Source organism: Trachemys scripta, chromosome 5 (genome assembly GCF_013100865.1).
Source record: "Trachemys scripta elegans isolate TJP31775 chromosome 5, CAS_Tse_1.0, whole genome shotgun sequence".
Taxonomy (NCBI): Eukaryota; Metazoa; Chordata; order Testudines; family Emydidae; genus Trachemys; species Trachemys scripta.
Window position 1 is genome coordinate 94,483,858 of NC_048302.1, and position 16,419 is coordinate 94,500,276.

A 16,419-nucleotide genomic window follows, 5' to 3' on the forward strand; every position below is an offset into this window, starting at 1 on the left:
TCATAGAATCATAGAATATCAGAGTTGGAAGGGACCTCAGGAGGTCATTTAGTCCAACCCCCTGCTCAAAGCAGGACCAATTCCCAACTAAATCATCCCAGCCAGGGCTTTGTCAAGCCTGACCAATAATTCAACCCACATTGAAGAAACCCATCCTGGAACACTGGTTCTAACCAACTACTTCTGAGTTTCAAACCTTTGATTCCTGAGCATACTCATAGAGAAGACCAAGGTTGGTTACAAACGTATTTAATTAAAGCATATCAAATATCCTAGACCTGGCAAAACTTGGATTTAGGTCAGGATAAGGGATAGAAACTGCTTTAATGGCACTGATGGATAATCTCTTCCTGTCAATGGCTGTTAGGCAGACATTGAGTTACACCTCCTAAATCTCTCTGCAGTGTTTGACACTGTGACCATGAGATAATACTGTTCCATGTGAGAGAGGTTGGGGGTCCAGAGAAATAAATTATTTTAGTGTAAGTCCTTCCTGGAAGGATGTATCCAGTGAGAAGTGATGGGAAACTGAACCCCCACCACTGGACCCCTCACTTATGGAGTCCCACAAGGATCAATTCTCTCTCTAGTCCCATTCAACCTCTACATGCAGCCATTAGGTGAACTGGTCAGATGACATGAACTCAAATATGCTATGTTTTAGCCATATCTCTCCCAGGATATTAGAGAGACAAAGTGGGTGATAAGTATCAGAGGGGTAGCGCTGTTAGTCTGGATCTGTAAAAAGTGACAGAATCCTGCGGCATTTTATAGACTAACAGACGTATTGGAGAATAAGCTTTCGTGGGTGAATACCCACTTCGTCAGACACATGTGGTGGGTGAGATCTTTTATTGGACCAACTTCTTGTGCTATTCCCATGTATACTTCCTTGGTGACATACCCCTTTGGTGTTTTCGATAGCTAAAAAGCTCCTTGTGCAGCCATATTGGCCTCCTGTGGTTCTTCTTATCTTTCCTCTGCATTGGAATAGCTTGATGTTGAGCCACTAGTATTACATCTTTTAGGAACTGCCAGCCCCCTTCATCTCATTTTCTTCCTAATTGGTCTTTCCATGGGACCTTGCCTACTATTTCTCTGAGTTGGTTGAAATCTCCCCTTCTGAAGTCCAGTGTCCTTGTTTTGGTATTCTACTGTCCTCCTTTCCTTAGAATCTTGAATTCTATCACATCATTATCATTTCCTCCCAAGTTTCTGACTACCTTCGCATTCGCAACTAATTTATCCCTGGTGGTCAAAACCAGATCCAAAATGGATGACCCCCCTCCAGTTGTTTCCTCAGCTTTCTGAATCAGAAAGTTGTCCCCTACACATGCTAAGAACTTGAAGGACATATTGTGCTTTTCTGTAATAGTCTTCCAACAGATATCAGGGAAGTTAAAATCCCGCATTAATACTAGCTCATGTATGTTAGCTAATCACAGAATTATAGAATTGGAAGGGACCTTGAGAGGTCATCTAGCACAGTCCCCTGCACTCCTAGTAGGACTAAGTATTATCTAGACCAGGGGCCGGCAACGTCCCTGTGGCCTGTGTCGATTCCCGCAGCTCCCATTGGCCGGGAACAGCGAACCGCCGCCACTGGGAGCTGCAGGGGGCCATGCTTGTGGATGGTCAATGTAAACAAAATGTCTCGTGGCCACCAACAGATTACCCTGATGGGCCACGTGCCAAAGGTTGCTGACCCCTGATCTAGACCATCCCTGACAGGTGTTTGTCTAACCTGCTTCTAAAAGTCTCCAGTGGAGATTCTATAGCCTCCCTAGGCAATTTATTCCAGGGCTTAACTACCCTGACAGGAAGTTTTTCCTAATTTCCAACCTAAACCACCCTTGCTGCAATTTAAGCCCATTGTTTCTTGTCCTATCCTCACAGGTTAATGAGAACAATTCTTCTCCCTCCTCCTTATAGCAATCTTTTATGTAGTTGAAAACTGTTATCATGTCCCCTCTCAACCTTCTGTTCTCCAGACTAAACAAACCCAAATTTTTCAATCTTCCCTCATAGGTCATGTTTTCTAGATCTTTAATCATTTTTGTTGCTCTTCCCTGGACTTTCTCCAATTTGTCCACATCTTTCCTGAAATGTGGTGTCCAGAACTGGACGCAATATTCCAACTGAGGTCTAATCAGCACAGAGTAGAGCAGAAGAATTACTTCTTGTGCCTTCCTTACTACACTTCTGCTAATACATTCCAGAATGATGTTTGCTTTTTTTGCAAACAGTATTACACCGTTGACTCATATTTAGCTTGTGATCCACTATGATCCCCCAGATCCCTTTCCGCAATACTTCTTCCTCTTCCTAAGCAGTCATTTCCCATTTTGTATGTGTGCAACTGATTGTACTTTCCTAAGTGGAGTACTTTGCATTTGTCCTTATCAAATTTCATCCTATTTACTTCAGTCCAATTCTCCAGTTTATCCAGATCATTTGGAATTTTACTCCTATTCTCCAAAGCACTTGCAACTCTTCCCGGCTTGGTATCATCCACAAACTTTATAAGTGTACTCTATTCCATTATATAAATCATTCATGAAGATATTAAACCGAACCAGACCCAGAACTGATCCCTGTGGGCAGAGCCGTCCCTTAGCTACGGCGAATCAGGGTGACCACCCCAGGCCCTGCACTTTGGGGAGGGCCATGCTTCAAATTGTGAGGAGGCAGGCTGAGAGGTGAAGCGGGCGGGTGAGCAGGGTGAGGAGGCGAACAGGGAGGCAAGCAGCAGGCGGGTGGGCAGGATGATGAAGAGCCCCACACACACACCAGAACCTTCCCCGCCCCTCAGCGCCTCCCGCCCTCCTGCGGGCCCCGCCAATCAGTGCCTCCCCCTCCCTCTCAGCGCCTACCACCTGCCACAGATCAAATGTTTTGCGGCATCAGGAGGCACTGGGGGGGAGGGGAGAGGAGCGAGGGAGCAGCACGCTGGGGACTGAGCGGATCCAGGGGGAGGACCCCCTGGCAGATTAGAAACTCGGCACCTATGTCCCAGGCCCCACACACCCCTAGGGACGGCCCTGCCTGTGGGACCCCACTTGATATTCCCTTCCAGCGTGACTGTGAACCACTGATTATTGTCTGGGAATGGTTTTCCAACCAGTTATGCACCCACCTTATACTAGCTCCTTCTAGGCTGTATTTCCTAGTTTAGTTATGAGTAGGTCATCCAAGACAGTATCAAAAGCCACACTAAAGTCAAGAAATACCTTATATACAAGATATTATCTTGTTACCTGCTTGTAGAATGCCTCACCACTTACTCTTCCTCATTTTGTGGTCTGGAATAGACGACCACCATAACATCACGACTATTCCAACCAGTTATGCACCCACCTTATACTAGCTCCTTCTAGGCTGTATTTCCTAGTTTAGTTATGAGTAGGTCATCCCTCACCCAGAGACACTTAAGTAGATCTGCCGCTCACTTGCTCTTGAATCTGAGCAAGTGTATACATTCTTGACATACCGCGCAAATCCTCCTTTTTTTCCCATACCTATCCTTCTAGAACAGTGCTGGTACTCTATATCCCTCAGTGCTGGTACTCTAATCATGGTAGTTGTCCCACCAAGTCACTGTAATGCCAATTAAGTCATAGTTTTCTTCATATCTTGTAGTTCATCCTGCTTATTCCCTATACTTTTCTTGGATTGGTATACAGGCATCAAAGATATTTTGCAGACTGCCCTGTTGTTTTTCTTCTTGCCTTTTTAATTCAGTTGTGGTTTCTAGTCCCTTTTCCAGAATTTAGCCCCTTTCCCTTCTCATTACTTGAGCTTAGATGTGCATTGGCCTGATTTTTGCCACCATCTCCCATAAGATCTAATTTAAAGCTCTCATCAAGTTATCCAGACGATGTCCAAAGATGCTCTAACCAGTATTTGATAGATGGAGCCCATCTCAACAAAGTAATCCTTTTTCCTGGAACATCAGCTCATTATCGATTAAGCCAAAGCTCTCTCGCCAATGCCACCTGGGTAGCCAGGCATTTACTTCCACGATTTGATGGTCCCTTCCCAGACCTTTTCCTTCAATAGGGAGGATGGACAAGAACACCACTTGAGCCCCAAATTCTTTTATCCTTCTTCCCAGAACCATGTTGTCCTGCAGTGATCCATAAAAGGTCACTCTTGGCGGTATCATTGATGCCTATGTGGATAAGTAGGAACTGGTAGTGGTCTAAGGGCTTAATGTTTCTTGGCAGATCTCAATAACATCCTAAATTCTAGCTTTGGGCAAGCAGCACTGTTCTTGGGATTCCTGGTCCAGGCAGCAGATGGATGACTCTATCTCCCTTAGGAGGAATCCCCGACCACCACCACTGTTCTCCTCCTCTTGGGAATGGTGGTCATGGAACTCCATCCCTAGGACAGCACATCCCATGCCTTCTAGTCAACAGGGTCTCCTTCTGATTTCTTCCCTCAGATGACACTTCCAAGGCATTCTTAGCAGTAGTACCTGTGCTGAGAGTCTGAAAGCGGTTGCTTAGATCTATCTGGGTTAGGGGTATATTGGTGGTTCTTCTTGTGGAGGTCACACTCTGCCAATTTTCTTCCTTGTTCTTCAGTCCCCTCTGTATTGCCCTCTCTGATTCTTCAGCATGCTGTATCCACAATACCAAATCCTAACTTCTATCGAGGAAGTCTTCATTTTCTCTGATGCAATGCAGGGTCAATACTTGGGTCTCCAGTCCTTTAATCTTTTCTTCCAGTATGGAAACCAGCTTGCACTCATTCAGATGAAGTCGCTTCTGTCCTCCGGTAGAAAGACAAACATGGCACATCCTGTGCAGGTCACAACAGCTGTTCCCTCACTGTCCAAATTTTCTTCCTTTTTAATGTATCAAGAGCCTCTTCTCTTCAGTTGATGTATTTACTGTTCCCAGAAGGCTGAAAGGCAAAAAATCTTTGGGCCCTACGCAAACTTCCAAGCAAACTCCCTCTATTTGCGTCTACTCCATCTGTGCACCTCTCTTGGTCATCTGTATATCTAGTGTTGAAGCAGGCAGGAACATCCACATCTATAGCTTTTGTGGCAGCAACATATATCATGTCAGCAAGTAGTAATAGCCCCAATCCCTCTGTCTGTCAGGTTTTTTCAATATGCAGTGTAGTTGTAGCTGTGTCAGTACCAGTTTTTTCACTGTCAACCAACAGAAGAGCTGTCACTAACAGCAGCTATTGCAATGGTCACTAAACAACCTGAAGGCTGATTAAGCTTTGGGATTTCCTGTTTTCCTAAAATAAGGCTTTTTGTCATAATTTTGTAATTATGTCAGTAAAAAGTAATTTTATGATTCTTGAGTATGACACTGCTGACATCCCAGTATCCTGATGAACCGTTAGTGATTTTTTTTTTTTTGAAGGGGAGAGTCAGAAGCACTTCTGATGCATGATAAAACTAATTTCTGTTCCAGCCTTTTGTAAAAGGAATATAAAGGGATAACAAGTAAAATGTTTAAATTCACAAACAGTGAAATAATGAAATTAATCAACAGAATATCAATAAACCTAATGCAAGACAAGGTAGCAAAAAGTGGATTGTGCAGTATACTTTCTACTACAGACTGTGACTACCTGCCTGTTGAGTTCTGTATCTTTCTCATGCTCTCAACCCAAACTGACTAAAGAGGAAAAGAGCTCCCCTCTCTTTTTTTCCTCTGACTTGGCCATTATTTCCTTCCTTACTGCAACCCAAATTTTCCTTCTTTTTCTTCCCCTTTCTCACCACCTGTCTCCTTTTTCTTTCAGGTATCTCATCCCACTCCTTTTTTGTGTCCCCTCCTTGCTTCATAAAAAAACTATTAAAATTATTACATACAGTAGTGCTTCCTTTCCATTGCTAAAGTGATTGGGATCTGTACAACATAATAAACTTTATAGTTTGATTGCAGTGTAAGGTGCAGTTAATGCTGTACTCAGCATCAACTGTACTGCAGTATAGGATATGCTTCTATATTGAACATACACAAATTTTAGTGAGCACCAATACATCCCATTTAGGATGAGGAGTCCACTCAGAGATGCTTCAGTCAATTTGGTCTTTCCAGGCACAACACCTAAGTATTCTGGAAACTACAATTATCCTCAAAAAGAAGAACAGGAGTACTTGTGGCACCTTAGAGACTAACAAATTTATTAGAGCATAAGCTTTCGTGGACTACAGCCCACTTCTTCGGATGCATATAGAATTATCAATTATATACAATTATCCTACATACTAAGATCCTTCAGAGAACTGTGATCTTAAAAGCTGGTACTGCTGGAAGTAGACAATCAAGTATGTTCTGTATAAACAAGTGTGAAGGCACTGCTTCAAAATTCATGTTTCAGGAAGCCTTGCAAATGTGTTTTTATATGCACAGATACTTATCTTTGTATATGAGGTAATACACCTAGACCCCGATATAACGCGACCAGATATAACACAAATTCGGATATAACGTGGTAAAGCAGCGTTCGGGGGGGTGGGGCTGTGCGCTCCAGGGGATCAAAGCAAGTTCGATATAACGCAGTTTCCCCTATAACGCAGTAAGATTTTTTGGCTCCCGAGAACAGCGTTATTTCGGGGTAAAGGTGTGTATATATAAGTTAGTGTATATAAGATGTGTATATCCACACACAAACTTGTATACAAATACATTAAATACACAAAATCACAGAACTGTCCAATTTTGGCCAGCTCAAATAACAAACATCCCAAAAAAGAATTAAAATGCTAAGGGAGAAGAGTTGGCTATCCCTATTCCAGAAACATGTTTGCTTAGATGGATAGATAGGCAGGCAGACAGACAGTATCATATCCAAAAATATGTATACTTCATATATGCCTTGAGGGAAGTTATTGTGTTTGTAAATTCTGTGATTAAAAAATATATTTAGCTTTTATAGGAAGCTATTGTTTCTTACATAATTTATAGCTGGAAAGTTCTGGAGAGCTAAGGCATTAATAATTGCTCTCTCCCTGCTTTGACCAGTCACTGGTCACCACTACTAAAGATGACTAAAAGGCATTCATTTCAGGAAATTCTGCCTTGTCTTGTGTTGGAAGCACCAGACCCAGTACCCAACAGAAAAAGTCCTGTTAGACTATACCTTTACAAAAACAGAATTGCAGGGAATATCCCATAAATAAATCTTTTTTTAAAAAATCATCATTCTTTTTTTTCCCTGCAGGTACTGTATTTGGCAATGGTAAAACTTCAGACTACCTGCTCTTGGGAAACATTGTTTACACTGTAAGTCTTGCTGCCATTGTCTGGTGTTCTATTAGCTGGTTATTTTTTCTAGTCTCTTTCTGTTTTAACTTTGCTTCTTCTTCATTCCATATATGTATACTTAATAATGATATATTAAATGCCTATATTTTAAATAGATGTTTCTAATATTATTTATACTTTTTCTTTCTTTGTGTCAACTCTTCCATGTAAAAAACAATGTGGTGTCTTGAGAATAAATGGACAAATTGGATGATCCTCTGAAGTGCATAATTTGCAGACTCTGGTTCTCTGCCAGCAAGCTCACAAAATAAGGGAGAAAGGATAGGCCTGTTTGCCCTTTTTGTGCAAAGGAAAGAATGAGGATTGTAATTTCCTGGCATTTTCCATGGTGCATGTAAATCCCTGGGGGACAGACCCCAGCTGAATCAGCTGGGAAATTGGTTTGGGGCCCTGTGTACACACAACTCTCTCTTCCTCCTCTTAATCTTGGAGAAGATATTGGCCTTGACTCATGGGGCACTATCAAGGAGTTGCTAGATGTTCCCCATAGAGGCATCTAAGTTGTCAGAAGTAACCAGAAACTTAACTCACTCACCTGTTACTTTCTTTTTGTTTATTAATTACGGTTTGTTCTTTTCTTTAGTTTTCTATCCCCTGTACTAGGTAATGGAATAAAAACATGTTTTTCATTTTCTTAAATACCTCTCTCAACTCAGCAACTGAGGGTTTCCTCGAGTCATTAAAAGCAGCAATCTCATACTGTTACTTGCACCTTTTTCCCTTCCTCTCTTAAGATAGGGATTGACTCCCTTAAAGAATGTTCCTGTTTCCATATGCACAGAACAAAAGAAATCCTGCTAGAGAAATACAAGCATACATCCTTATCAGGCTCATATCCTTAGTGAAATGGGAAGTATCTGAATTGAAACAGGAGGAAATAGTCCAGAATAGTCAATTGTTCTTAAAGTCTGTGTCAGTGTGGATAGTACTGTCGAGGTGTATGCACTGCATACGTGCCAGATTGGATTTTTTTAAATGGCAGTGTCTGTGGGAGCCTGTATGTTCCCTGTGCCTCTATGTGTTCCCATGAAAAGGCATGAAAGACAGAGTGTCTGCATTCCTCCCTCAGTTCCCTTCTACCACCCATGACAGCAAGACAGAACCCAGCAAGTGTCCGACCTTCAGAGCCCTTAAATCAGTTCTTTCAACCTTTTTAATGAAGAATATTATCGTCATGCTTTTTCTCTAAAGGATGTACCTTTTTAAAAAAAAAAAAAAAAAAAAGAGAGAAAAACCATTCGGTCCCCCTGCACACTTTCATGCCAACTACTACACCTTGTGGTGAAGTCCAAGCCCTCAGGATACAAACCTGGCCTCCTGCAGTGGACTGATCCCCATCAAGGATGGACACAGCCGATGCCTCTTCTGCAGCCCAGCATCTCCCACAATTCTGGATATCTGGGCTGCTCTCCTCACCCTGCAGCTCACTGAAGGCGGATCAGCATTTTGGCATTGCACGCTGTGGCCTTGTCCCCTCCACTCCCACCAGAGTCTTTGCCTCCACAGCAGCAGACAGTTTGGCTGCTTCAGTTGCTCCTGCCTTCACCTTTATTTATTTTTTTAAATATCTGCCCCATTCTTGGGCATGAGGAGCAGTGTTCTTCCATTTCAGCAGTCCTCCTCCTCCAGGGGTTGGTTAACTGTCTGGGAGTATAACCCACCCTCAGTCTCCTCTGCAGTATCTATCTCCCTGCCAGCTCCTCTGCCCCATGCAGGTATGGCAGAACTGCCAAGAAAGCACTGGTTCAAATCCAAGTCGTGATCTATATATGAGGCATCCTTCCCAGGATTGGCAGACAACGAGTTGTGCCTAGCCTTCACCTATCCAACAAACCCTAAAGTCCATTAGGTCCCAGGGCTATGAGTCAAACGGGCAGGTAGAGTCCTCTACCCATCAAAGCAGCCATGATTCAGCAGAGGAATAATGGATCGGGAATCCCAGTGCAGAGCAGGGCGAAGTTCCAAAAGCAAAGGAGGACCCTCACCACTCAACTTGGGGAGTAAGTTCCAAGGGCCTCTACAGAACAAAGAAAGACTTGCAGGTTCTCCCTGCCCCAAGTCTTAAAGTGAGTCCTGAGTGCCCTGGGGAAAAAAGCAGGGCTTCTAATCAGCCCCTCTCCCTTCCAAGTCAACCATGAAGAGTCTGACCCAGGGGGAAGGGGAGCCAATGAGGTATGATTCAGAGACAGATCCCTTGAGAGGGCTTCAAGCACTAAAGAAGGCAAGCTGTAAAAGGCCTCACCATAGCACAGCAGAGCCTCCACACTCCCAAAGCATGCAAAAAGAGATAAATCAAAAAAGGCAGAAAAGGGAAAAAAATCAAAATAATCAGGAGAGAAAAGTCCTTCGACTCTTCTTCCTCCTCCTCTTCCCTCTCATCCACTGAGGATGGTGAGCTATTGGACTCCAAGTCCGATCAGGATTGGGGAAAAATACAACAAAGATTTTTTGCCCCTCTGAGAAGTTCTAGACTAGGTGCAATAAGGTTGTCTCCATGATTCAAATCCAACCTGAACAGGCTCCTGAGAGTAAGTCTTAGAGTGAATTTCTTCCCTCAAAATCCTCCACCGCCGCTGTGATACCCCTTCAGTCCTCCTTCCTGCTTTACAAGAGCATCTCTCTCGTGGCTGGAAGATCTTAAAGTCCATAAGGACAGAGATTACCCTGACTCTTTCTATTTTAAAGAAAGTCACCCCTAGCAACAGCGTTAGATGCAATGAGGTTCTGAGCCCAAGCCATGGCTTCCAGCACAGTAACCAGGTGCCACAGAGCTTTGATCCTGGAAAGTGGTTATTTACTCTAAGCAGGTCCTCTGCTTAGCCAAGTTTACAGGCTGCCTCCTCTTTGGAGAAAAGCTGGATAAGGTGGTGGCTGACAGTGTGGCAAAATCCAGACGGTCTCTCCCTTGTTCACTCTGTGTCCTAAGGAGAGAATATAGACCAACCTTCAGACAGAGTCACTCGTTTTGCCCTTCATCCTCAGAGATACCAGCACAGGCACAACAGATTCTCCAAAGGAAAATAACTGAATCAGGGTTTGGGAGAAAAGTCCAGAGAAGTCTGAACCCCCACCAATCCACTTTGTCCCAGGTCACATAGGCCTCCACCCAGAGCTGAAGCTGGGGGTAGAATTTCCCATTTCCTAAAGGAATGGTTTTCATTGATTACAGACAAGTGGATCAGGGAGATAGTGAGCTAGGGATACTTCCTCAAGCTGCAGGCTCCATCCCATTCATTCTTGATCCAGGTGCCAGTTTCCAGAGACCCTTCAAAACACAATCTCGTCCTGAACAAAATATCTCATCTTCTGAATATGAGAGTGATAAAGTGTGTTCCCACAGAAGAAAGGTTCTCTGGATTCTATTTTATCTTCTTCATCATTCAGAAGTTCACAGGAAGGCGGGGGAGGTGGGGTAGGTATCAGAGCCATACTCAAACTCAAAAGGGTTAACAAATAGATGAAGAAAATGAAGTTTTGAATGGAGACGCTGGCCTCTATGGTGTCATCCCTGTCCTGGGAGGAATACTTGACCTCAGTGCATCTAGAAGACACATATCTCCATATCCCCATCAAATTGTGCCACCACAGACTATATACACAGATATCATCATAGCAAAGTTCTACCCATCATTAGAAAGATTATAGAAAATCCAGGAGTTTATCATCCTGCTCTGGAGCCGCAAAAGGCCTAACATAGCACTGTTTCCAAATACTAGGCCTCCTGGTGTCATGTGTAAAAATCATTCCATGGGTCAGTCACCCAGCAGACATCTTCAAGCCTTCATCCCAAAAGTGTGGGACCACGTCCCAGAACACATGAAAGATCAAGTATGAGTTATGACACACATGTTCAACTCCCCACAATGGTGATCAGCCCACAACAATGTCTGCAAAGGCATGCCCGTCTGCCTTTCAGATCCTCTAGCTCTCACAACTGATGCCTGCCTAAGGGGCTGGGGAGCTCATTTGGAGATCAGATCAACCCAGGATCTCTGGAACCCAGAGGAAAAGACTCACAGCATAAACTTTGTAGAGCTCAGAGCAGTCAAACTGGCTCTGCAACTGTTCCAGTCCATCCTAGCAGGGAACCATGTCCTAGTTCAATCAGACAGTATAATTATGGTTGCATATTTAAACAATGAAGGGGGGAACAAGGAATCTGGCAATACAAGTGGAAATAATGAGGTGGATGGAGCAGTTTCTCCTTTCCCTCAGAGTGATCTACATATAATAGGGTCTGACTGGTTCAGGGTCAACAACTCTGAGTGGTGCCTGAATCAAGCAGTTTTCAGTCTCATTTTTTGGATGTTCAGCCTACCTTTGACTGACCTGTTTGCAAATCATATGAACACAAAGATGCCAAAATACTTCACAAGGAAGGTAGACCCCAGATTTTTGGGGACAGATGCCTTATCACTAAGCTATTATGTTTTAGTTACGGGTATTTTTAGTAAAAGTAATGGACAGGTAACGGGCAGTAAATAAAAATTCACAGCCCATGACTTGTCCATGACTTTTACTATATACCCTGACTAAAATTGCAGGGAGGCAGCTCGGGTGGGGGCCCCCCAAGGGGAGGGTGAGGGAGGGTCGCCACCAGGGGACCGCCACAGATGCTGTGCAGGGCGGTTGGCAGGGCTGGGGTCAGGTTCCCTACCTGGCTCCTGGGAAGCGGCGATCTCCAGCTACTAGCTCCACATGCTGCCTCCACTCCGCCCCAAACCCCGGTTCTGCAGCTCCCATTGGCTGGGAACTGCAGCCAATGGGAGCTGTGGGGGCAGTGCCTACGGGCAAAGGCAGTACTTGGAGTTAGGAGCTGAGGGAGGGGATTTCCTGTCGCCCTTCCAGAGAGCCCCCCCAGGTAAGCACTGCCCCGCACCTCAATCCCCAGTCCTGATCCCCCACACACCCAAACTACTGCTGCTGGGAGGCGGGAGGCTGCGTGGGCTGCTGCAAAAGTCACGGAGGTCACGGAAAGTCACGGAATCCGTGACTTCCGTGACAAACATGGAGCTTTTCTTATCACACAGTTGGCTGCAGGGCCTACTTCAGTGTTTCCACCCTTTCCGCTACTGGGGAAGGTGATCCAGAAAGTAAAACAAGAATAGATTACTATAATTCTGATAACTCGTTAGCCAAGAAGATTTTGACTCTCAGATGAGATAGATCTGAACCTGGAGCCTCCACTCTAACTTCTGTGAAGATCAGACATTCTCTTGCAAAGTCCTATTCTTCATCCTGATCTGAACCGGCTTCAACTATCAGCCTGGCTGTTCAGATGGAAGCACTAGAGGGCTCAGTCTGTTGTCCAGACTTATTAAGATCATACTTTTGTCTATGAAAGTTATGGACACTAAAAGTGTGCTCTTCTGTGTGGTCCAGATTCAACAACTAGTGCCAAAGCACAATGCAAATCCCAGAAGGCATAGACAGAGCCTTTCAGCCCAGTACCATTGCACATCAGGTGTCTGCTCTTTACTACTGTGCTATTTGCAGGGTCCTGTAGACAATGGCAGACAATGTACAGGTAGCCAGATTCCTTTGAGCAGTCTGATTAGTCAGACCAGCGGTCAGGCCACTCTTTCCAAAATATAATCTATAATCTGAGGGCCTGGACAAGCCATCTCTTAGAGCCTTTGACTTCAGTGTTGGCATTTTATTTATCTATTAAGATTTGTTTCTCAGTAGCTGTCAGACCTGGCAGCTTTATCTATACAGCAGCCTTAGTGTGTGTTCCACAAGGACAAGGTAGTGCTCAGGACACCAGAATCCTTTCTTCCTAAGGTAGATTCCTCCATCCACACTTCTCAAGAGGTTGTGCTTCCTTCATTCAGTCCAAAAACCACATTTTCCGACTGAAAAGATTTGGCACATCTTAGATGTCAGAAGAGTATTGAAAATATATCTCAAGTGTACATAATCAACAAGATCAGGCCCTCTATTTGTGTCCTTCCATCCAAAACGTCAGGAACTCAGACCTTCCAAGTCCTTCACTGCTATCTGGATTAGATGATGTATTGTCATAGCCTACAAATCATCAGAGGTTCATGTTCCAGAAGGAATCAAGGCAAACTCCATGACATCCCTTGCAAACTTATGAGCTGAATAAGCAAGTTTGTCCACATCAGAAATTTGCAAAGCAGCATCTTGATCTACAGCTAACACGTTTATTAAGCACTATAAGATGGATTTTCTGTCTTCAGCAGAGGTCTCCTTTGGCAGGAAGGTGCTGCATCTGGTGGCCCAGAAATAAGTCTTCTGAGCAAAGAGGGGGGTACTTCCTTGTTTCCTTTCCTATCGAACTTTTTTTCATAACCCTCCCTATATCTGTTCACTTCTTGCTACTTCCCAGATGTCCATAATTGTAGGAGACACTGGGCTGCAGAATGGACAATTTCTTACCAATAATTTCCTTTGTGCTAGCAGCATCTCCCACAATTCTGCCAACCCTATATGGCTCATGAGCCAAAGGTCAGATACTAAGTGACACCATTACCATATGACCGGCTTTCTTGGTCTAATGTACAGTGTTATTTCATAACCTCTGGAGTATGTGTTAGTGATTTTACACAAGTTTTACAGCTTTGGAAAAGCTTGCAGCAAGTGGGAGCAGAGTGGGCATGGCCAGAGCATGCAATGGTGAAACAGTGATCAATCTCCGGTGAGCTATGGAGTAAGGAGAGCAGCCCACAGATGCAGAATTGTGGGAGACTGAACAGGAACACTAAGGGAGAGCCACATCCCAGATAAGTGCTTGGTGTGCTAGTCCTTCTCAGCCTGGACACGCAAGTCTAGGGATGTGCAGCTCAACATACATCTACTAGAGCAATTCATGTGGTTCACTTTGGACCCAAAGGCAACAGTTAGGACTAGAGTGAGACCAGATAAACCAGCATTGACCAGTACTCCCTCAAACTCTCTCTGTACTCTGGGAGCAGTGAAAAGAAGGTAAAGAGGATACTGGCGGAGTCAGTGCTGATGACTGCTTTGGCACCAATTACCTCAGCATCAACAGCCACATCACTAGTAGTTCTGGCACTGACAATTCAGGCTTCTGTACCAACTGCCCGAATCAGCTCATGCAGCAAAGCCAGCACCTGAAACCATTCGTAAATTGGATAGAGACTCACATAGCCAGTCTGAGCATAAGCATAGCTCCTAGACTGAGGGGAGCTTCTGGAGAGAGAACACAGAACACCACTCTAAGGGCAAAGTCTGTTAAGCAGTTAAGACGATGTGTATGCTGTACATTGACATGCAAAGAGTAGAGATCATTGTAGAATTTTGTACATATTTCATTCATCTTGCTCCTTTCCATTTATAAAAAAGGAATGAAAGTCATGTTTTATAAGTTTTAAGATACCGTATGCATGATTGCTATTTAATGGGTCATAAACAGTATAATAATGCACATGATTTTTTTCATGTGCATTACCATTAAATGTTAAACATAAGCCCTTTGTGGGTCCTTTTATTTTGAATTCCTGTGTTCCAATAATAGTCTGAAGACAATCAGACTTATTAAAGAAAAATAACAGATTTCTCTCCTTTTTTAATAGTTTGTGGTGATAACAGTGTGTTTAAAAGCTGGATTAGAGACTTCATACTGGACCTTGGTAAGAAAATGCTTATTATTCATGCTCTCAAGTACACAATAGAAATATGTGATAGATTAAATTTCCTTATTACATTATTATTAATTGCCACTAATCATTATTACATTTATCACTCAAATTATGCTATGCACTTTACAGTATCAAGTAAAGATACAGTGTATGCCTCAAAGATCTTATATATACTCTGAAATGATAAAATATTGTGGGTCAAAAAAAATGAAAAGCAATGAAGAGGAGGAACTTAGGACAAGAATTAAAATAATATCACCTGGTTATGCAGTAAAGCACAAGTTAGATGTTCTCACTAAGCTGTATGGGAATGTTTTTAATTTACTTTTGAAAATAAGTATTATCTTGCTACAACTAAAGGGACAGTAGTAGTTTTACCATTTGCTTAGCAGGCACAGAGTTGGGCCAATGCTGGGCATTTTTGAAAATCCCATTTGTCAGAATTGCACTGTAAACTTCCAAGGAAAAAGACCATCTTTCTTAGAGTGTTCTGTATAGCACTGAACTCATTGTAGGGACTGAAAAAATATTAAATATGTTTTGATTATTCTGTTTTTCAGTTTAGCCATATAGCAATATGGGGAAGCATTGCACTTTGGATAGTGTTTTTTGGAGTCTACTCATCCTTGTGGCCTGTCATTCCCATGGCACCTGACATGTCTGGGGAGGTAATGTGTGTCTTTTAACTAATCTCCAAATCTCTGCATAAAATGTGGTTGAAATGCTCATTTAGGTTTGATCTTTATTGGATTGCACTGTTTGCCGCAGGGACAGGAGAAAATTGTGAGGATATTTCCCAGTATTTGAGAGAATTTTTGAACACTGACATAGTGTATTGGGCAGGCTTCTCACATATCTATAGATTTATCTATGTCTAATTGCTCTGTTATTATTGTCTTGTTAAAGGAACATAGGTTTGTACATTCTTATAAAAATTAGTTCAACAGCAGCAGAAAAGGGTTCTCTATGTGACTACATCACACAGCAAAGTGGGAGACCAATACCTAATCTAGTTGTAAGATTGATAGTACAGGAAAGGCTGTTTTATCCAGCATGTTGGGAGCATAGGGGGTGCTGGTAAGTGAAAAATGCCAATTAACAGAGAGGGAGGGAGTTTGGGTTCAGGAGGGGTGCGGGGCTGGCGGTTGGGGCGTGGAAGGGGATGTGGGGTGCAGGCTCTGGGAGGGAAATTGGGTGCGGGCAGGGGCCTGGGGCAGGGAATTGGGGCTTGGGATGCCAGATCCGGGGGACGCTCACCTCAGGCAGCTCCTAGCAAGCAGCAACCTGTCCCGGTTCTGCACACTTCCCCAACCCATCCCGAGCACTGGCTGTGCAGCTCCCATTGGCCGGGAACCATGGCCAATGAGAGCTGTGGTGGTGGCGCCGGCAAGCGGAGGCAGCGCACAGAACTGCCTGCCGCACCTCCGCCTACGAGCAGCTGGGACAGGTCACCAACTCAAGGGGTTATATTGTAGGCTGGGAGCACAAAAAGT

At 43.8% G+C, this 16,419-nt stretch overlaps 1 protein-coding gene across 3 annotated transcripts in view; it reads left to right on the forward strand.

Annotated features, from left to right (window-relative positions):
* The window catches only part of ATP8A1 (ATPase phospholipid transporting 8A1), a 210,943-nt gene extending 195,006 nt beyond the window's left edge, over nucleotides 1–15,937 (forward strand). For 2 of the 3 annotated variants that reach the window (XM_034770950.1, XM_034770948.1), the window contains 3 exons: nucleotides 7,198–7,259; nucleotides 14,861–14,917; nucleotides 15,487–15,936. In XM_034770950.1, coding sequence (XP_034626841.1) covers nucleotides 7,198–7,259; nucleotides 14,861–14,917; nucleotides 15,487–15,612 — 245 coding nt within the window. In that variant the 3' untranslated portion in view covers nucleotides 15,613–15,936. Of the gene's footprint in view, nucleotides 1–7,197; nucleotides 7,260–14,860; nucleotides 14,918–15,486 lie in introns of all 3 variants that reach the window. The other variant, XM_034770949.1, reaches the window with a different exon arrangement.
* Nucleotides 15,938–16,419: the final 482 nt, after the last annotated feature.